General features: G+C 43.5%; 1 protein-coding gene across 1 annotated transcript in view; it reads right to left on the reverse strand.

Moving 5' to 3' along the window:
• Positions 1 to 18,643, reverse strand: part of map3k1 (mitogen-activated protein kinase kinase kinase 1, E3 ubiquitin protein ligase) — a 30,265-nt gene that overhangs the window by 9,446 nt on the left and 2,176 nt on the right. The window contains exons 2-10 of the mRNA XM_062477652.1: positions 5,450 to 5,600; positions 5,078 to 5,299; positions 4,160 to 4,360; positions 3,116 to 3,232; positions 2,763 to 2,911; positions 2,312 to 2,433; positions 1,933 to 2,014; positions 479 to 668; positions 55 to 324 (exon numbers count right to left, since the gene is read on the reverse strand). Coding sequence (XP_062333636.1) covers positions 55 to 324; positions 479 to 668; positions 1,933 to 2,014; positions 2,312 to 2,433; positions 2,763 to 2,911; positions 3,116 to 3,232; positions 4,160 to 4,360; positions 5,078 to 5,299; positions 5,450 to 5,600 — 1,504 coding nt within the window. The remainder of the gene's footprint in view (positions 1 to 54; positions 325 to 478; positions 669 to 1,932; positions 2,015 to 2,311; positions 2,434 to 2,762; positions 2,912 to 3,115; positions 3,233 to 4,159; positions 4,361 to 5,077; positions 5,300 to 5,449; positions 5,601 to 18,643) is intronic.

Consider the following 18,643-nt stretch of genomic DNA (forward strand, 5'->3'; position numbering starts at 1 on the left):
TCAATAACAACCTTCTAATTATAACAGTGGGTGCCAACAGTGAAAGGTTCTCACCAGTGCGGCCACGTAGACTTTGTAGACGGGGTCGGCACACACCATGGAGAGCACGCTGCAGCACGACTCCACCACCACGTCTCCCGACACCTCACCGCAGCTCGCCCCACCTCCAGACGCAGCCATCGCCGCCCCCGCCCCCAGGCAGGAGCGCTCGCCATTGGCTAGGAGGAGGGCGCCGCTGACGTCGTGGGAGAGCCGACGCAGCGCCATCTCCCGGATGTTCCAGTTTCTGGAGAAGAGGCAGCCCACCAGCTCAATGCCAAACACCTTGGCAGGACAGGAGACACACAGGGAGACTACTTGTAAATTAGTCGTATCACAATAGGAACGTTTACAAGGTGAAAAGGGCATACATCTCTAAGACCCAAGGGGACTTTGTGGATATCACCCCCCCCCCCCCCCCCCCCCCACAGACCCACACCTTGATCCAGGGCTCAGCCAGCTCTTTGTAGGTTTGGGGGATCTGCTGGACACCATATTGAGGAAGCGCAAAGTCAGCCTCCTGGGACAACGCTCTGGAGCTCTCGCTGTGAGGCGTTGATGATGACGTGGACGCTGCCGCCTGCGCATGCCCAGATGACGTCTCCATGGAGATGGAGGAAGGGTCGTGGCTGTGGAGATAACCACAGTTAGTTTCGGGCTAGATGTGCTACACCAACATAGCATTGTACAATTAAAATAAAAAATAACCATAAATAACCACAAGAATTAGATTTTCCATCAAATAGGATTTCTAAAACTGCAGATCATGAAAAATGTAATTTTTTAAAAATTGGTCCACTCTGGAGTATGCGCATAAGGGTCATGTGACACCACATGACCCTAAAAACAACTGGGTCCAGTTTCAGAATTGCGTGTTTTATAGTTATGGAGGAGTGTTTGTACAGTATGCCTGAATGTTTTAATGTGTTTATGATGTTGGGGGGGAGGGGGGGGGTGCTCGGTGCACACAAAAAACAAGGCCTGGTGCCTGTCTGTCTAGCTTACCTAACCACCGCATGGAGTGGATCCAGCTAGGGACAAACCTCAGTTCACTCACACCGATATACAATGCTAAGGCAGCAACACAAGCCACTAATTATCTTTAGTGGCGTGTTTCTTCAAGTTCAGAAAGCAAGACAATCAAATTGTGGAGAGGTTTTGTTTTCTTGTCCCTTGATGTCTGACAAACTCAGTGTCTGTCCTCTAACTATTCAATTATTTCTGTCCTCTAACTATTCAATTATTTCTAACAAGATCTGTGTTTCATTTCTGATTTGGATTAATCTGCTCCAATGAGTGTGTACAATCCAGCATGTCTCTCTAAAACCACAAGTGTGTGCTTAATTTTGGAACGCTATGGTGGCTAGCTGCTGGTCGCAGTGCATATGTGTGTATATCTGTAGCTCTATGGGATCCTTGAAAGGCTGGCTTGAATATGTACCCCATGCTTAGCTTTTGCCTATTTTTAAAACCTGATGTTTGACAGGGTGGGAGCTGGTTGTGGCACACTGTGTTAGCTAGCTATCTTTGAAAATCAAAGTTGCATTTGAAACAAAATCCACAGAGCTCCCTTAGCACTTTCTGAGAGGACAAACATGTCTTTCACTTCCAGTTATCTACACTCATCACGGGTCTTTGATGAATACTGATTAATTTGCACAAAAAGTAAATGTACCCTGTTTCCTAAATTGCATATAGTATTGTCTGACTGTTGGTGGCGTTGGTGCATCTGTGTATGGGACCTGTACTGGGGCAGGTGTTTTTTCTCCACCCAACAGAGAAGCTTGTGCCACTTCCCCAGTCTTTTCCACAACAATAACACATAGCTAGTGTAGACAAAATAGTGTTCCCTCCCCCTCACGTAAGCTGTGTTGAGGCATTGTAATGAATCACCTGTAGAAATCATGGGACTTCCACTTGGCTCTGCAGAGTGGGCAGATGAGAGTCTCATGGTTACGCCTGCATTCCTCTGCCCCTGTGGTTTGGACAAGGGAGAGAACTATATGATTCATCGTCGGAACAGGGCGCAGACGTGTGTGCGCTCACGCACCAGCCTGTAGGTTGGAGTTTGTAACACACTTATGTACACGTGCTCACATGTAAATGACACAGTCATGTTTCCCCTCCAACACATACTTGACACATGCACGCAAACTCACAGAAACAGGAGCAATGCCTTCTGACTTTCAGGGATGGTCGAGGCTATGGACCAGATCTGACACTTGTATGTAGTACTTTACTGATTAGTATGATGTACTATTGCAGTACTCACAAATAGACATGCAGTGGTGGTGCAGCTTGTTCCGGCAGCCCTCCTCGCACACGGTCAGACTCTCCTCATCCAGCATGTCAAGCAGACAGATCGGACACATCTGCTCCTCCTCATCCTTCAGACTGATGAGAGACAGAGATGGAGAAAGATGGGGAGGGGGAGAGAGACACGATTGAGTAAAGAAGGGGGCACATTTGGTTGAGGTGTGGCGAGAGGTGAGATGTCACATCAATAGGAACAAAGTGACTTCATTAGTGCCTTTTCGAAACATCTTTCTTACATGTTTCAAAGTAGACTTCTACAAATCTTTATATTTTACAGTTTGCCTTTGGTCTCTAGCAGCAGAGACAATTGGTTGTGTACATCTGTGTGCTACTTTGCAGCATTTAAACAGGGTTCTTGCATATGTTGTACTACTAAGGGTGTACTGTGTGTGTGTGTGTTCATTCACCTGTTCTCGTTGCTAGAGGTGGAGGTGCTGGAAGTGCAGGTGGTGTGGGAGTTGGACATGCGTGACACAAACTTCTGGATGGTGTTGCGGGAGGGAGCCTTGATGCGCGAGCTGCGTCGATTGTGGTATTTTTGGAACAAGCTCTCGACCTGAATGACAAGCCACCAGGTGTTTTAGCCAATAAGAATGATTTGGAATCATGGACAATGATGATTGTCCTCCAAGAAACTACCTGGCAATCACAAATTATTTCTGGTTCCATTGCACTTTTAAAATGTATTTGTTGTCACTTAGCTAGATAAAGCTGTTGGCTTGGTAACAGGATATGTGGGGGGTTGGCTGTTTGAGGTTACCTCAAAGTTTTTCAGAGTTTTCCTCCAGAGCAGTGGGTCTGAGGGCTCCAGTTGAAAGACCCTGAGCATGACAAAGAGGACGTGGATGCAGAAAGCCCCCCGGCCACAGCTGCATGTCTGCAGGGTCAGACAGAAAAAGTTGGAAGACACATTAGACGGGGCAGACAGATTAGATGGACCACACTAAATGCAATCACTCCCACACAACTTCTGACAAACACACACGTGTGGACACACTTTCACACACACAGTTTTACTGACTCACAACAAGATCACATTATAACAAGTCATTAAAAACAAGACTATTCACAATTGTGTTGTAAGATCTAATGAGGCCTATACCATTCCAGCATTGTACTAAATGAGTGTAAAAAAGAAAATAAAAGAGCCATGAAATGCCATATGCAGAATTTCTCTGACACTTCCATTTAAGGTTTATCCAGGACGGTTAAAAAGGTGAGTTACAGGGGCCTGGTGGATGACCTTGTTGGGTGGTGAGACAGGAACTACCTGCAGCTCTATATCCAAGACGAAGGAGATGGTTGTGAACTCCCAGAGGACAATGGAAAATGCCTCTCACCCCCTTCATGACATGGTTGTGTTGAAGCTGAACACTTTTAGCGCAAGACTGATCACACCCCAGTGTCACAAGGAGCATTATAAAAAGTCCTTCTTGCTAGCGGCCATTATGCGTTAAATGCCTCACTGTGAGCCGGAAAAATGGCAGTATGTCTTTGTCCAAGCCTGGATGTATTCAAGGTAGGTATTCAAGTCCCTTAATTTTACGGTACTGCAAAAAGCTAGCTACACAGCCGTTTCATTAAACAGGTATTTTCAATCATGCCGTGCCAGCATAAGAGGGATGTTAATGTCTAGTCTTGATTACAAACCCCTAAAGAAATGGGAGAACTGTTCGAAAAGGACTTTTGGTGCCAACTATATGTCTAAAGCAGACAGTGAAGGTCAAGTTTGACATTATCTTGAAGGCAAGAGTCTGCTGAGTCAGTTTGAAAAGTCTTGATTGCTCATGTGTGCCTTTCCTACCTGTGGCCCAATGAAGACCCGGTATTTGTTGTCAGGGCTGTCTCCTCCTATCAGGAAGGAGTTGGGTCCTATTTGCTGTAGAAGGTAGAGGCGGGCCCTCATGACCTTGTTTACCCGGCGACTGGTCTCCTCTGGGCTGTAGGGGGAGAAGCCATCTGGGGAGGGAGCTCTCCTGGGAGGGGTGACTCTTCCACTCTGAAACTACACAACACAATATTACACCCAAAGCAAGACAAGCCAAATTCATGATACTTGATATCACCACCACTACTACTACTACTACGCCACTACTACTACTACTGTTTATTTGGCTGTAGCTATGTAGATCAATAGCATTGAACTTCCAACCTTCGTGAACACTTTACAAAATGGTTACATTAAGAATCTTTGCATTACCTTTTGTAACAACATTGTAGTTCCATATAAACTGCTGAAGTATGTAGTTGCACTTCATTACTTCAAGTCATTACACAAATGAAAGTTGGTATGGGTGAGGTCGGGTTTTCCAGAGGTAAGGGGATGTCAACCTTGATCTTGTTTTGGTAACAAATTTCAACTGCCCCTTTACAACATCCAGTTACCCATTTAATCCTGCCTTGGTCCTCTGCATACACCCCTTCCCTGCTATGCCTTGTTACACTTTCATAACAACCTATATTGCTAACACATTTTATTACATAAAGTATGTAATAAATTGCAGTATGAATAACAATGTACAAGTGTAAATTACAACCTATTATTACTTTACTATAGGTATTGTCATGGTAGTTAAGGTAACCTTAATGCAAAGTGTTGCCTAACCTAAGTAGACTAAGTTACATTTGAACAGTTAAACAATGGTTAGAGGGGAAAGCAGGTGCGAACTGTGTTCAAACATCAATGGGGTTGGCGGGGGAGGAACAAAGGGCAGCTACTCACTGGCACAGGGGACACTCTCTTCCTGCGCACCCCGGGCGACTCAGGCTTCCCACAGGTCTTGCTGTAGGAAGAGGAAGAGGAGGAGGACAAGGAGGGGCCGGGGGAGGGGCTGCGGCGGCCTCTGCTCTGGGAGGAAGAGCTTGTTTGTGAACTGCTTCCAGCCTCCGCTCCCTGACGGCCAGCCTCACTCCCGTCTGGTCGCAGAGGAATGGGCTTCACCACCTGATTTGGTTTTGTGGGAGGGGGGCATACAGGATGAGGTTAGGGTCAGAGTTGACAGGACAGAACATCCTGTATATTGTGTGTGGTGTGTGTGCGTACATGCATTGTGTGTGTGTGTGTGTGTGTGTGTGTGGATACAGGTCTGCTCACCACTGGGCCCCTCCTACTGCGTCTCTCTAACCACTCGTGCCTCCAGGTGGGCATGCAGGTGGCTTTGAGCTTCTCTCTGATCATGCGTTCCTCCGGCCGGTCCTCCATCTTCTGCAGCCCCCGCAGGGTGTCCTTGCTCTCCATGTCACGACTGCACAAGTACGGTGGAAAAAGACAATTAGACATGAAGCCGTGAACACACTTTCCATAATGGTGGCGGACGTGAGGACAGAGCACTATGGGAGGAAGTTACCCAATACAAATAAAGCTGACGCTGCATCTGACGAGTACTTTTGGCACAAATATGACTTTAAAAGAAAAGTACTGCCTTTTAGTTATGCCTGGTAAAGGTACCCATGCTTCATTAACTGCAAAGATGTGCCCACACATGGGATCTCCGTAAAACTTTTAACCTTTTATCCATTTTTCACAAGCTTTGGAGTTTCACTTTACAGTACAGGCGTCTTACAAGTTTGCCTTTTAGTTTGTCAAAACAGCATAGGACCATTAGAGGCCCTGTATGGCCTGTGGACAGTGGCATTATACAGGGCTATACATAACCCGTCACCCTGCCTAACTGACCCCTCGTCCCCCGACCCTGAAGAAACCAACCCCGTCCTCTTCTGCTGCTGGTCTGTAGAGGAGGGTGTTGGGATGCTTCTGAACAAATATTCCACCTCCCGTGAGAGGATGTTACGATACAGAACAGCAGCGGTCTGAGCCTGAGATTTACAGTGCATCGTACAAATGAGGCCTGTCAGCTTGGTTCACGGTGCTTCCCTCATGACCCATGGTAAATAAGACTCTCTCTCTCCCCCTCTTTAGAAGGTTATAAGAGAGTAGGTACAGAATGCAGGCAAGCCCCCTGGGTTGTGGTCACATTCGTCTCTGGGACTGAAAATAACTCTAGGTCGACTCTGGGGTGAGGGGTGGTCAAAAGTCCATGATGTTAAAGGTCCATAGCCAGTACAAGTCATGGACAACAAAAATGGTATGTCACATGGATCACAGGCTAATTGAGAGAGAACAAGCCTTAAACCACAGAACAACAGTAAAAATTCAACACCTCCTGATCCAAAACTCCAAGATTCCAAGACAAAACCCAATAATCTAGCCTAAATTTCCTAGTTTATCAACAGACCTTGATAACTGCAATTACTCCGTGGAAATAAAATGTAATTCAACTCTCATTAAAGCAAACATATCAGCCTTTACCCCAAGAATCCCTCCACAGGGTATTGTTATGGCAGGCCCATCAACTTAACAATGGGTTGAAAAACTCAGCAAGGTTGATCTCCTCCTGAAAAGAAACGTACCGATAAGGCCTAGCATCTCCACATGGGGAGTCACACGCAGGGAAAGGCCAGCTGCAGCCTCCTTCTATACTCTCCCCTTCAGTCTGTTCCGTTAGTCAACTGAATAGCAAAGGGAAGCTCTCCCACCACGACTAACGAACATCGTTCCGAGAAAAACAAGTAAAGCATAGCTGGTGGAGGGACAGGAAGACAGAGACTTCCTGTTCTGTGCAGACTCGTTTGAACAGATTTAAGATGTACCAACAAGGAAGTGGACTGGCCCTGAGGCAATAGTTGCTGTGAGCTTAATTTTGTAAATGGGAAAATGTTCTAGTGTGCAAGTTTCCTAATGTTAGATGTTTGTTAGATTCAGTATTAAAACTGTTGGTGGGGTTATCCAAGTAGGCCAGAGATATTGGATGGGCCTAAAATGAGCCCTGTAATTCTTACAAACATGGTTCTGAAAACAATGTTTACTGGGTTTGAAGATTTGGGTTACAGTGTTGAGAAAGGAAATGACAAACAGAGCAAAGAAGCCTGAAGAACACCTGTTGCAGTGCGTACACAACATGCTGTAAGGTAGAGCCAAAGCCCAGACAACCAGTATCAAAAGAATCTGTGGAAAGACCTAAAGATTGCATTTCACCAAAGCTTCTAGTGAAATCCAAGTTTGAGAGGATCTGCAGGGAAGAATGGGATAAACTGTCCAAATCCAGGTGTGCAAAGCTGGTGCTGCATACGAGACAGAAGGGTCTGATTACTTGTGTAAATTAGATATTTTGATATGATCAAAATGTAATGTTTTGGAAACAGTGAAAGTTTAATTTGAAATTAGTCATTGTGGGGTATCGTGTCTAGGTAATGGAAAGAGTCATAAAATGAAGTCTGTATAAAAGTGAAGAGGTGTGTGTATTCACCTCGTCATGGAAATATGATCTTAGCTCCCAAAAATGCTCAGAAGAATCACAATAAGGGCCATTAAAGTTGTGTAAGCCATTCTTTGATAGCAGCATGTCAACACATGGAGAGAACTCCAAACCAGAGGCGGCATGTGCATATGGCAGTCACCATACCCTGGCATTCAGTCGCCATTCAGACAGACAACACCGGACACAAACCGCTCACGACGCTGCTTGTTAAAGAAAATCCAAATATAACGAGGTCTCACGATGAGCGCTGCTGTTACGGTCTTAATGACGACTTCTCTGATTGGATCCCCCTTCAGGATTGTTCTTTTTCTTTTGTGCTGATGTTGTCTGTGTATGTCCGTGGATTCTTTCATGGTGGATTTTTGTACATTCTGTTTAGATATAATGTGTTTTTATGGTTCTGTTACTCGGGAATGCCGTTGTTGTATGGCCAGAGCGAATTATGCCATACCCTTAGGTTTTAGTGAAACGCCACCACTGAGCCAAACCCTTTCTCACAGAACAAAACCAAAATGGTAAATAGTGAAAAAAAAACGTCATCTAGGTAATGAAGTGATAAACAGGGCCTTGCAGGCAGGGACTAGGTAGCTCCTCTGAGTGACATAAAGTATGGGGACAGTGCAACCAGATAGTTCCCCATCTTTACTCTGAATAACAACTGGTGGAGAGGCCATCCTCCGCCTCTCAAATAACAGCTATCCCACAGTGGCTGGGAACAATGGGGCATTGTGGGGCCGTGCAGGTGGGACGTGGAAGGGCCAGCAGGCTGGAGGTCCATTTTCAAACATCCACGTAAACTGAGACTGCGTCACACACACACACGCACGGTTTCTGGGCACACACGCTTTCTCATGGGCCATGGTGATTGTAAAACTCAGGTTACAGGTTCTCACAATCCCGGCCTCTGCTGTGGGGGGGGGGGGGGGGGGGGGGGGGCTGTGGAGACAGGGCATACAAAAGATAATGGTCGATTCTGCCTGTTGTGTCTTTTGAAAACAACAAACCCAGCAGACACTGTAAATAGGACTATAAACAGACAGGGAAAGTTGTCATTTTAAATGAGTGAAAAGGCTAATGAATGAAAGGAAAATAATAAATCTGTGGTTTAAAATAATAAGTAAATGAACATGAAACCCAGCAGGATAAAGCTCAAACAGGACATATCAAATAGCCTCAACGTCACATTAAGGGTGCTACTAAATACTGAGTGAACTGGTGCCGACATCACCCAACCACTATTACTTATGCTGTTAGAACAATAGGACTGAGCACTGTGAACAGGGTGCCAAATTCTAAATAGGATCCTTACCTGACACAGGGTTCCACACTCAAAGACAACACACACACACACACACACAATGCAGGATGCAGGTTTGAGGAAATTCTGCAATACTGAGACCAGCACATCTTAAAAGGCTTGATACAGCACAAATTAAATGGACTGAGGTGACAGTCAGCTCTTGCAGCTTTACCCATTAGCCTAATCAGACTGCAATCTTAAGGAGAGATTCTCATTAAAACCCATTTGCAGAGGTTTCTGTTGACTATTGTCCTATAAGTGAATTGTTACATGGTGGAATACCTTTTTCAGAACGTGCTGCAATGTTCCTTAAAAGATTAAGCCATGGGAGTGTATCACCCAAGCAAACACTTTAGAGGAATTCATATGCACTGAATGTTATTTTCAGTAAAGGTAGAGAGCATCTCTGGAGCAGGGGATGGGGGGAGAGAGAAACAGAAAAAGAGAGAGAGAACATGAACTAGTCTTCTGTACTAGGTTTGCAGGAACAGTTCTTACTTTTTTCTAAATAGAGTTTATGAGAGTAGGCAAAAAAAATTGTAGTTTGGGTAGGTTAGGGAAACTGGAATCGGAGCAGATGCCACATAACACATACCTAACATACCAAAGAACAGTTAACCAGTAACAGAGGACCATTTCCCAATTTGTCTCAGATCATGAGGACGACTTAGAAAAACAACTGTGTGACCTGTTAGTTTCACAATATTCAAACAAGGATTTTTTGAAATGTGTTTATTTAAAACACACCACTACCCTGACAGTCTGGTACATGTAACTTTAGTAGGACCAACCTAGTTGAGGTCCTTGCCTACAGTCTCAAGGCAAAGAAGAAAATCAAGTTTCCTTGCCTCTGGGCACTGGGCTCTTTCAGATGATACAGGAAAGGAATAGAGGAAATGGAGTGTTTAATGTAGTGTTAATTTTACAGTGGTGGTGAGGACATAACTGTACTCAGTGGGTAAAAATGTGATAGCCAAAAGCCAAGAAGACAAAATTAGAATATCAACGCTTGTCACAATGGTACGATAGAAGGTTTAAAAGTACAAAAACAAAACACTCGGTGGACCATTTCATATGAAAGAATGTCATTTTTTATGTTGTGCAACACCCGAAACTGAGCAGTGGTATACTTTTCAGGTGCCCCTCTGGCTTTACAGAATGTACACCAGAGACGAACCCAATCACTGTAACAATACTCACATTACTACAAGATTGACATTTTGAGCACAAAGGGTTAGCCTCTAGAACTTTTTCAGTGTGGTGAAATCCTCAGAATAAAAAAAAGATGTAATTTGTCCTTGACTCAAAAACAAATAAACATATGTCATCTTTTATTTTAGCAGCTTTCTTAAACAGACTTCCGATAGAAGCTTGTTTCAAAACATCTCCAACAGCATCCAGGTATCAAATAAAAAAAATATTTGCTGACTGAAGGTGCGCAAGTCAGACATAAATAAGCCTACTTCGTCATTTTGGTCCATCAATGAAAAATAGACGTGACCTCTAAAGGCATGCGACTGGACTCTTCCTGGTATACATCTCACAAAACAGGACAGTCTGAATATAGATTATATTTTGGGAGGTAATCTGAAGCTTTGATTTTAGGAGTTACTAACAGTGTTACGCCGTCTGAACGATATATGGTTGCCAAGCTAGCTTCACAAGTCTGTAAAACACAGGACAAAAACAGGTTGTTTTATACCAGATTCAAGCGGCAAGTGGGAGTTTGTGTGAATGTGTGGCTGTGTGTGTTGAAAGAGCTGTGATGTCTCGCTCAGTTCAGTGCCCACTGCTGGGATCTGGAATGTTGCTGGAATGCAGAGAAGTTCCTCCCACCCGGAGCTGTTCAGTGCGCTTGGCTACCACTGGGGGGGTCACAACCCCAGCATCTTCCCACCTTCCCTCTCACAGCGGGGGAAGCCTACTAACCCCTCCCCCAAACCCTCCACACTTACAAATAAGACCCAACAGGCCCGCTGGCTCACATTCACACGCTTCCTCATAATCCTGACCTTTTTCTGTGCCGAAATCAACATTTAAACTCCCCAAACTTTCAGAATTACGGGAAACTCTTCGGTTTCGCACTGGAGAAGAGTGCATCAGGGGAGAAGTGGAAATTGGTGGGTGTGATGTTCCTGACACACATTAGGCCTATACACAGCCTGAACACACCAACACCCCTCATCCCCGGGGCTCTCATCCCCAAGCGTGTCAAGTGCGATTGTGCGCAGTGCCCTGACAAGCAGAAAGTCCATTAATGGCCCACTGGCCAGTGCTCGGGAAGTGGAGCATTGCCTCAGGGGAGCAGGGAGGGTGGGAGGGAGCTGGGGAACACAGGGTCTCATGAGGTAGGATGAACACTGGTTTTAGGAAGGGAGGGGAAGATTTCTCTTGTTGAGGCTTATACAATTCCCTTCCACGTGTCACCAGCATTTAGAGGACCAACCAATATGGCTTTTGATAATATTGAGAAGCATTTGCTCTGGTTCTTGTAACTCTTGTTCATTCCAAAAATCTGACCATTCTGAACCATGCTCACCTCAGGCACTGACAATGTCAAGGTCCCATTTAAATCTTTCTGGACAGAGATAGACAACTACCAGATGTACTTGAGGGTCGAGTGATCTGCAGTTCAAAAACACCCCAAACTTTCAAAACAGGAGTCAAGTTCTCTTTAGTCAATTCAATACTTTGTTGTCCAGATCTCATTAAAGTGTCTGTTGATGCTAATGCTAATTCTGAAGACAAACCAAGCCATAGGGTTGGACAAAAGATATAACCATCATCAGTGCTTACTCATCATACTAGAGGCAAGGAAGACAGATACTGATATCTTATTTAACCTGCAAACATGGTAGGCGTTAAATACTCACTTTGCAGAAATAAATAATCAGTGGGATACATCAGTAGCCTCGTCCAAATACACCAAACCATGTAGAGGGTTATGTGATTATCAAGTTTGTTTGTATGTTCTGTATTGTTATGGAAGCCTTCATAAACTGGCCCTGACTGTCTCTCACTAGCAGTTGGACAGGCTGGAAATGGTGTTCTTCAATTTTGTGAACCCAGAATATAACTCACAATTAGTTTCTTCATAATAGGCAGCTCAGGCCTTCAACATTCCTCATAAAACATCCCAGCACCACTGGTTTGTGAGAGTGGAGAGCATTCTCACAGTACTGAGCATGTGAAGCTCCACCCATGGAACTCTTCAATAGGATATCGCTACCTCTTACCTCCCTCATGTTCACTTAGATAGGCTCCAGTCTTAGAGATGAGTTACAGTCCTCGTGCACATTAGGATCCTCACTGGTGATGCAGGTTGACGGGGAAAACAAAGAGACGCAAAGGCCCACATGATAAAGCGCAAAGCATCTTTTTCTCCCCCTCTAAAGAAGAAAATGTCAGAAACACAAAAATGGCAGACTCCCAAGTACAGTATACGCAGATGCAACAGCAGCTTCAAAGGGTCACATCTTCTATCCAGTCACATGTAAAAGACACTCAATGCATTGGGAAATCTGGGCCAAATCTGCCCAAAGTCACATGCATGGCCTCTTCCCCTACACTACACAGACAAAGAGACAGAGAGACAGAGAGACAGAGAGACAGAGAGACAGAGAGACAGAGAGACAGAGAGACAGAGAGAGAGGTGAGTGGGAGAGTGATATGAAGAATTGGCACTGAAGGGGAAGTCTTTTCACTATGCCTGAATTAGTTGGCTAAGCTCTGACATTAGAAAGTAGATCTATTTCTTTTCCAGGCATGGATATTTTTATAGGTCAACATTTAGCTCATACTTATGTATAGCTACATGTAGCGAGGCAGTGTCTTTTTTCAGGTGATCAAATCCCCCTTTAGACTTTGAGAGTGCCACGGCAGAATATCAGTTGAACGTCACCCTCCAGCATGAGCATTTCCACAGCTCGTAAACGTTCCATAAAAGGCTGGTTTTGGCACAGCAAGATCCTTCAACTGGGGATCAAACCGGAGCAATTGAGACACTTGTAAACTTAACCAGGCTCCTTTAAAGTGCCCAAAGACGGTTAAAAAGAAGTGTTGCAAAGGCACGACACTCAAGCAGGAGAAACAAAGTGTAGAAAAGGCTGCATTCAGCAGGCACACTCAGTGAGCAGCATGAGGAAGTATGTCTAGAGAAAGAAAAGAAAAAACTTGACCTCAAAAACACAAAGGAAGACAAAGGGAAAACAACAGTGGAACAGTGACCCTGGGGTAATATGCAAGTCCAAGCAGCTGCCCCGGAAGAACGTACTGTGGAAGAAAGGCGTGGCTAAGTAAACATTTCCAAGCCCTTCCAAAAACAGCTTGGCCTGTAGCTATCGGGAGGGCCTGTCTGAGCTGGGAGTGTGTCCGGTTGGGCCATTCAAGCACCGGCTTTCTTTTGAAGACTCTCCAGTATGGGGGTAAAGCAGAGTCAAGAGATCCACCTCATTACAGCATTGGGGGCTTAGAACCAAGCAAGCAAGGGGCTCTGTAGAAAAAGAGAGGCCCCACAATGTATGCCTTTGTCTAGTGTTGATCTGCCTGCGTCCCCATATGAAAATCCATGGAGAACCAGAGAGGACCAATCAATTGGCTCTGACATATTTCCAAGCTTATCACCAAAGGCAAACCCCAGAGGTAGACCAGCGAAATAACCAAATCTGTCTATGACCTATGACTGTCCTGTACTATTACAACTAGAAATGTGTCATTCTAATGTGGTTGTAAGTTATACTTCACAATGTGGGCTACAAGTAGCTCTTCAATGAAACAAAAGACCCATTGATTAATTTGTCCAACATTACAGATTTTTCCTCTGCTGTTACAACAGCTCAAAGTGTTACAGCTTTCCCACGGACATTATGTCACTGTCCATCAACTCAAACATAGATTACTTGACCAGTTTTGTACCCAGTGCTCAGCCAAAACAAAATCCCTGTCACACAACCTTTGGAATCACAACTAATAGTATCTGATTCAACAGTTAGACTTCATGGCACAAATACAGTTAGCACACTTTAAACCTGATTTTTAAAACAGGCTTTTCTCAAGCCGATACAAGTTGTTTACCAACAGACCGTGAGAATGATAGTCAAACAAAATCCTCAATGTAGAGCAATATCTTCAAGCAAATTAAGCATGCCAAAACCTAAATGTTCTACCAAATTGTTATGTCTCTTTAGTTGTGAATACTGTAACTTCAGAGAAGTCAAAGAAAAGTCTAGAGTTGTATGACTTGCTTTCTCTCGTGTCTGCAGATCATGAGCTAGCAAATGTCCCAGAATGGGGGCGGCACAAAATATCAACAGCGACTTACAAAATTAAGTAAGTGGCACGTGTTAAAATGTACTGGATGTGTCCCTGACCACCTAGTTTCAATATTTAACAGTAGAAACTGCACGTTTTTATCCACTGTACATACCGTAATCTGACAGCAGCGGTACGAGAATAGGAATAGGAATATTTAAAAATACACTGACGATTTTGTTGTCGTCAGTCAGCTTCGAAACAGCTTCGAGTCTGCCCATAAGAAGGTCTTGCATGATGTTATTGACTGGTGTAAAGCGTCTTACTTAAATAATTTAAGAATGACAAATGCTGATTGATTTTAGGAAAATACTGCCATCTCAGACTACAAAATTGAAATACCTTGGGTCATCGACTTCAAACTGCAATAGGTGGACAACAAATGCCATTAACTCCATAGGACAACAAAAATTGTTTTACGAAGGAAGCTAAACTCTTTTAATGTTGACAAAAACGGTTATACATTTTAACATTTGTCCTGCTGATTTGGGAATATTAAATTGATGAGCAAGACAAAGCTATAGAGAGTGGCAAACACCTGCTCTAAGATCACAAGGGTGTCCAAACTCCGTCTCTACACTCTGTACAGAACAGACACCTGGTCAGAAAGGTCACCTTCATCATGGCCGGCTCATTTCACCTCTTGCACCATGAGACATGCTCTCTGTCCTCTGGGAGGAGTTACAGGCTCCCTAGGTTCTGGAACTCCGGAGCTCAAGCCTCCTTCATTCCTAAGGAAATAACTGAACAGCCATGACCTAGTCTGCCTCCTATTTTTGCACTTGTATTTGTACTTTTTTATTCACCTACTTAATGTCTGCTACTACTTGTTTATTGTGTTTTTGTAGTTGTGTGTACAGTATATTTTTTATGTTTTTTTCTGCGGAACCAGAATTGCCCTCCATGGACAATAAAGATTTATTGAATTGAATGTGTAGAATGCGTCTGCGGAGGGCCTGCAGGAGACCAGTTGTTTTAACTGGTAATCTAGCCCTGATTAGCCAGGGACCCATGTGTTTACTTTTCACATGTAATCTCCAGCTTGCCTCGTCCTGCTGCTAACTAAACAGAATCTGGGAGGGGGGACCCCTAGGCCTGCCGACACGCCTAACAGGGATGGAAATATCCGGGCCTTTTGTTGCTGGACTCCAACTCTGAGCGTTCAACTAACCCCAGGCTTTAAACAGCCAGTGCTGGTGACCGTGGGGAGGCCCAGGCAGGCTGGTTAGACAAAACAGTCAAACCCCACCTCCAACCCTCAGGAGCTCACTGCTCCCACAGCTCACTGGGGGCTCGGCCCACCACTGCAAACCAGGTCGTTCTACTACAACACTGCCGAACCAGCTAAAAGTCAAAAGCTAAGGGAAATGGTTAGGTAGCAGCTTAGCAAAATCCATGAAGTTAGAAACTATTTTGCATTTGTTGCATAGAGTATAGAATTGTCTTACATTAGCTTAAGGCTACAAGCTGAAATCCAGTGAAGTTCAAGTAAAGTTCATTTGAGATCATTTTGGTTCTCTTTGCTTGTGATTATGAAATGGTTCGAACCACACACAGAGCAAGACATTTACACAAATGTGTTTTCTGGAGACACAATGGTATGAGTGCCACCTCTTAAATCATATACCAATTACTACAAATAGCATTAGGCTTTTTCAGAACCTGGTGGAGAATGTTGAAGGACAAAAGATGGCTTCTGACCCCCATGTGAGAATTCAATTTGAGAGCATTCCAACTGCAGCCTGCCTAGCAACAGTGCATTTCAGAATAATTCAGAGTCTGGCAACCCGGAGCAACTGCTCGTTATAAACATAGCCATGTTATCTTTATAAAAGCTTTACATTTATCCAGGCAAGTCAAAACCTTCCCAATAGTTTTAAAGTATGGGGGGAAAGTACAAATTGTTAAAAAAAATCCCATACTTTAAGTTCTGTTACACTTGACAAAAAAGAACAAAAAAGTGGTTCGAAAAAAGTCCACATCTGCCTTAAAACTTACATTTACACCTCTCGACTGGCAATAAACTGGCATTTTTTCTGACTAGTGTCAAATAATTTCCAGTATTCAGTCCAAAAAAAACTGTTGTTAGTATAAACATTTAAGCAAAAAAGCCTTCAAATAAATAATTGGGGAACTATTCAGCACTCCCCTGGCAAGAATAAAGCCATGCATCAGTAGTGAAATAACATTAAGATCCTTACCTTGACACACCCCAAACCCAAAGAGTCAGTGTTGCATTTCACACTAAAGCGCCACACAAACAACTCATATCCTTCACTGCACACCAACTATTAAGCATGTTTACAATTAACCAACCACCATGAGAAGTTTATCCACTGAGAGCCCAAGGTTTATCTAGTTATCAAATATCATCTAGTTTTCAGTTTATTCAGTACCAACTTTATATACAGATTACTGACCACTATTATATTACACTTGACTGATGCTGAAACGTTCACGCACTCAACTTAATCAAAGGTCGATAGCTGCCCATTTATACATCAATGCTTTATTTGGCTGTAATATCCAGACCTGAACTTTTAGGGAAAATGGGAAATTATTTGAGAGCATACTGTTTAGAGGGTTATGGGGTCATGTTGCTTTCCTTCAACTTCAGACCCAGGGTCATTCGAGATCCAGATGTTCAATAGCCACTAATTGAGAGAAGACTAAAACAGACGGCTCTCCAGATGTCCAGTAACCAATGCCAGTCCTTTAGCCACGATGACTCATTTGGCCAAGATGAGAGGATAACGTAAGATATTCATTAAATCCTCCCACCCTTGCAGCAAACAACCAAAGAAAATAGATGACCTACGTCTTATGTATTGGTTGATGTCCTCCAAGAGGTCAGAATCGTGTTGGAACACAAGACCAGGACAGCATCAGATAAGTCAAATGTGAGATTTGATAACTTCAGAGATATAGAGACTCTCAATTTGGCACCCATAAGCAATGAGGGGATTTTTTTCTAATCTATTTTGAACCAAAATGTCTGACTTTTGATTACTAGGAGGGGTGCAATCCAAAGGAAGTATGCCACACAAATTACTACTGATGTGGTGATCCAGCAGATAAACTTAAAAAATGTTTTCCCTTAGAATGATAAACTCAGGCAACCACCAATTAAGGGTGTTACAGTGAAATCCAAGAGCTCTTATATAAACCTCCCGATCAGACCGAATGTCAGAATTCCTGCTATATCCACTGGACATGCAAACACAAATTAATTGCAAATTTGTGGGTGGGGAACATACATTGGACACAAAACAATTATTTCCAAAGAAAACTTTTGCATTTTAAAATCAAATGCACAATCAGGCTCCACCATTTTTCTGCATGTCCAGTGTCAACAGATGATTGAGTGTGTGCATAGAGCTGGGAAAGCTTCCAAATGAAGGCTCAATAAAAAGGTTAAACTTTCTGATTTGCATGATCTTATGAGGAGGAAATGGTGATGGAGGGGTATTCTGGCCCTAGGCAGTGCAAGTGATACACTTCTCCACTACAACTCAACCACAATGTAGACAGGATGTGAGGAACTAACAGAAAGAATAACAGGATACTCTGGGAAATCAGTATATATATAAATAAATCTTGTTGTATCTACTATTCTAATATAATTACGAGCCAGAGTTAATTGGCAAATTTCATAGAAGCCTTGCTATGAGGGGAATTGAACATGTCTTTCCTTCAGTACGTTTTTTTCCAGCTTGATGCACAAATACAAGCACTGAGTTTAAAGACACTTCTGACTTTCACGTGTAAGCATCACTGTAAATACATCTGACGAAAAGAAGAAAGGTCAAGCCTGTGAATCACGTAACCCCTTCAAACCATGTTCCCCACAAAGAAAGGTTTGACTAAAAAAGGAGACTTTGATCTCTCATCAGGATGACAACTGTTCTAACAGACATGTTTCAACAAGATTAAATAATACAGTAATTCACACCTGTAACCCTTTCCACACCTGTTGGATGGTCTGTGACAGCTTATATCTGCAGGGGGTGTTTAAAAGGGAAAAAACCCCAACAATGAATATCAAAAGACATAAAGAAGTGAAGTAAGTTATTCTGTTTGCTAACGCAAACATCCATTTGCTTTGTCTGACTAAAAGCCTGATGTAGCTTCAGAAAAATGCTAGAGCTGGGGGCCAATACAACAACAGACCTGCCATCATGAAAGCATGCATCGTATACACAGGAAGTACAGGCCTTTAAGACGTTCGTCTGAGGTCAAGAAACATGGAAAATGTTAAGTGCACTCATTTTTGGCACCTGTTTACTGTGTACTTATTTACCCTGAACAAGTATTTCACTTTAATCCATCAGCATTTGTAATCCAAAAATAAAAAGGTGTG

The sequence above is a fragment of the Osmerus eperlanus genome, chromosome 14, assembly GCF_963692335.1.
Source record: "Osmerus eperlanus chromosome 14, fOsmEpe2.1, whole genome shotgun sequence".
Taxonomy (NCBI): domain Eukaryota; kingdom Metazoa; phylum Chordata; class Actinopteri; order Osmeriformes; family Osmeridae; genus Osmerus; species Osmerus eperlanus.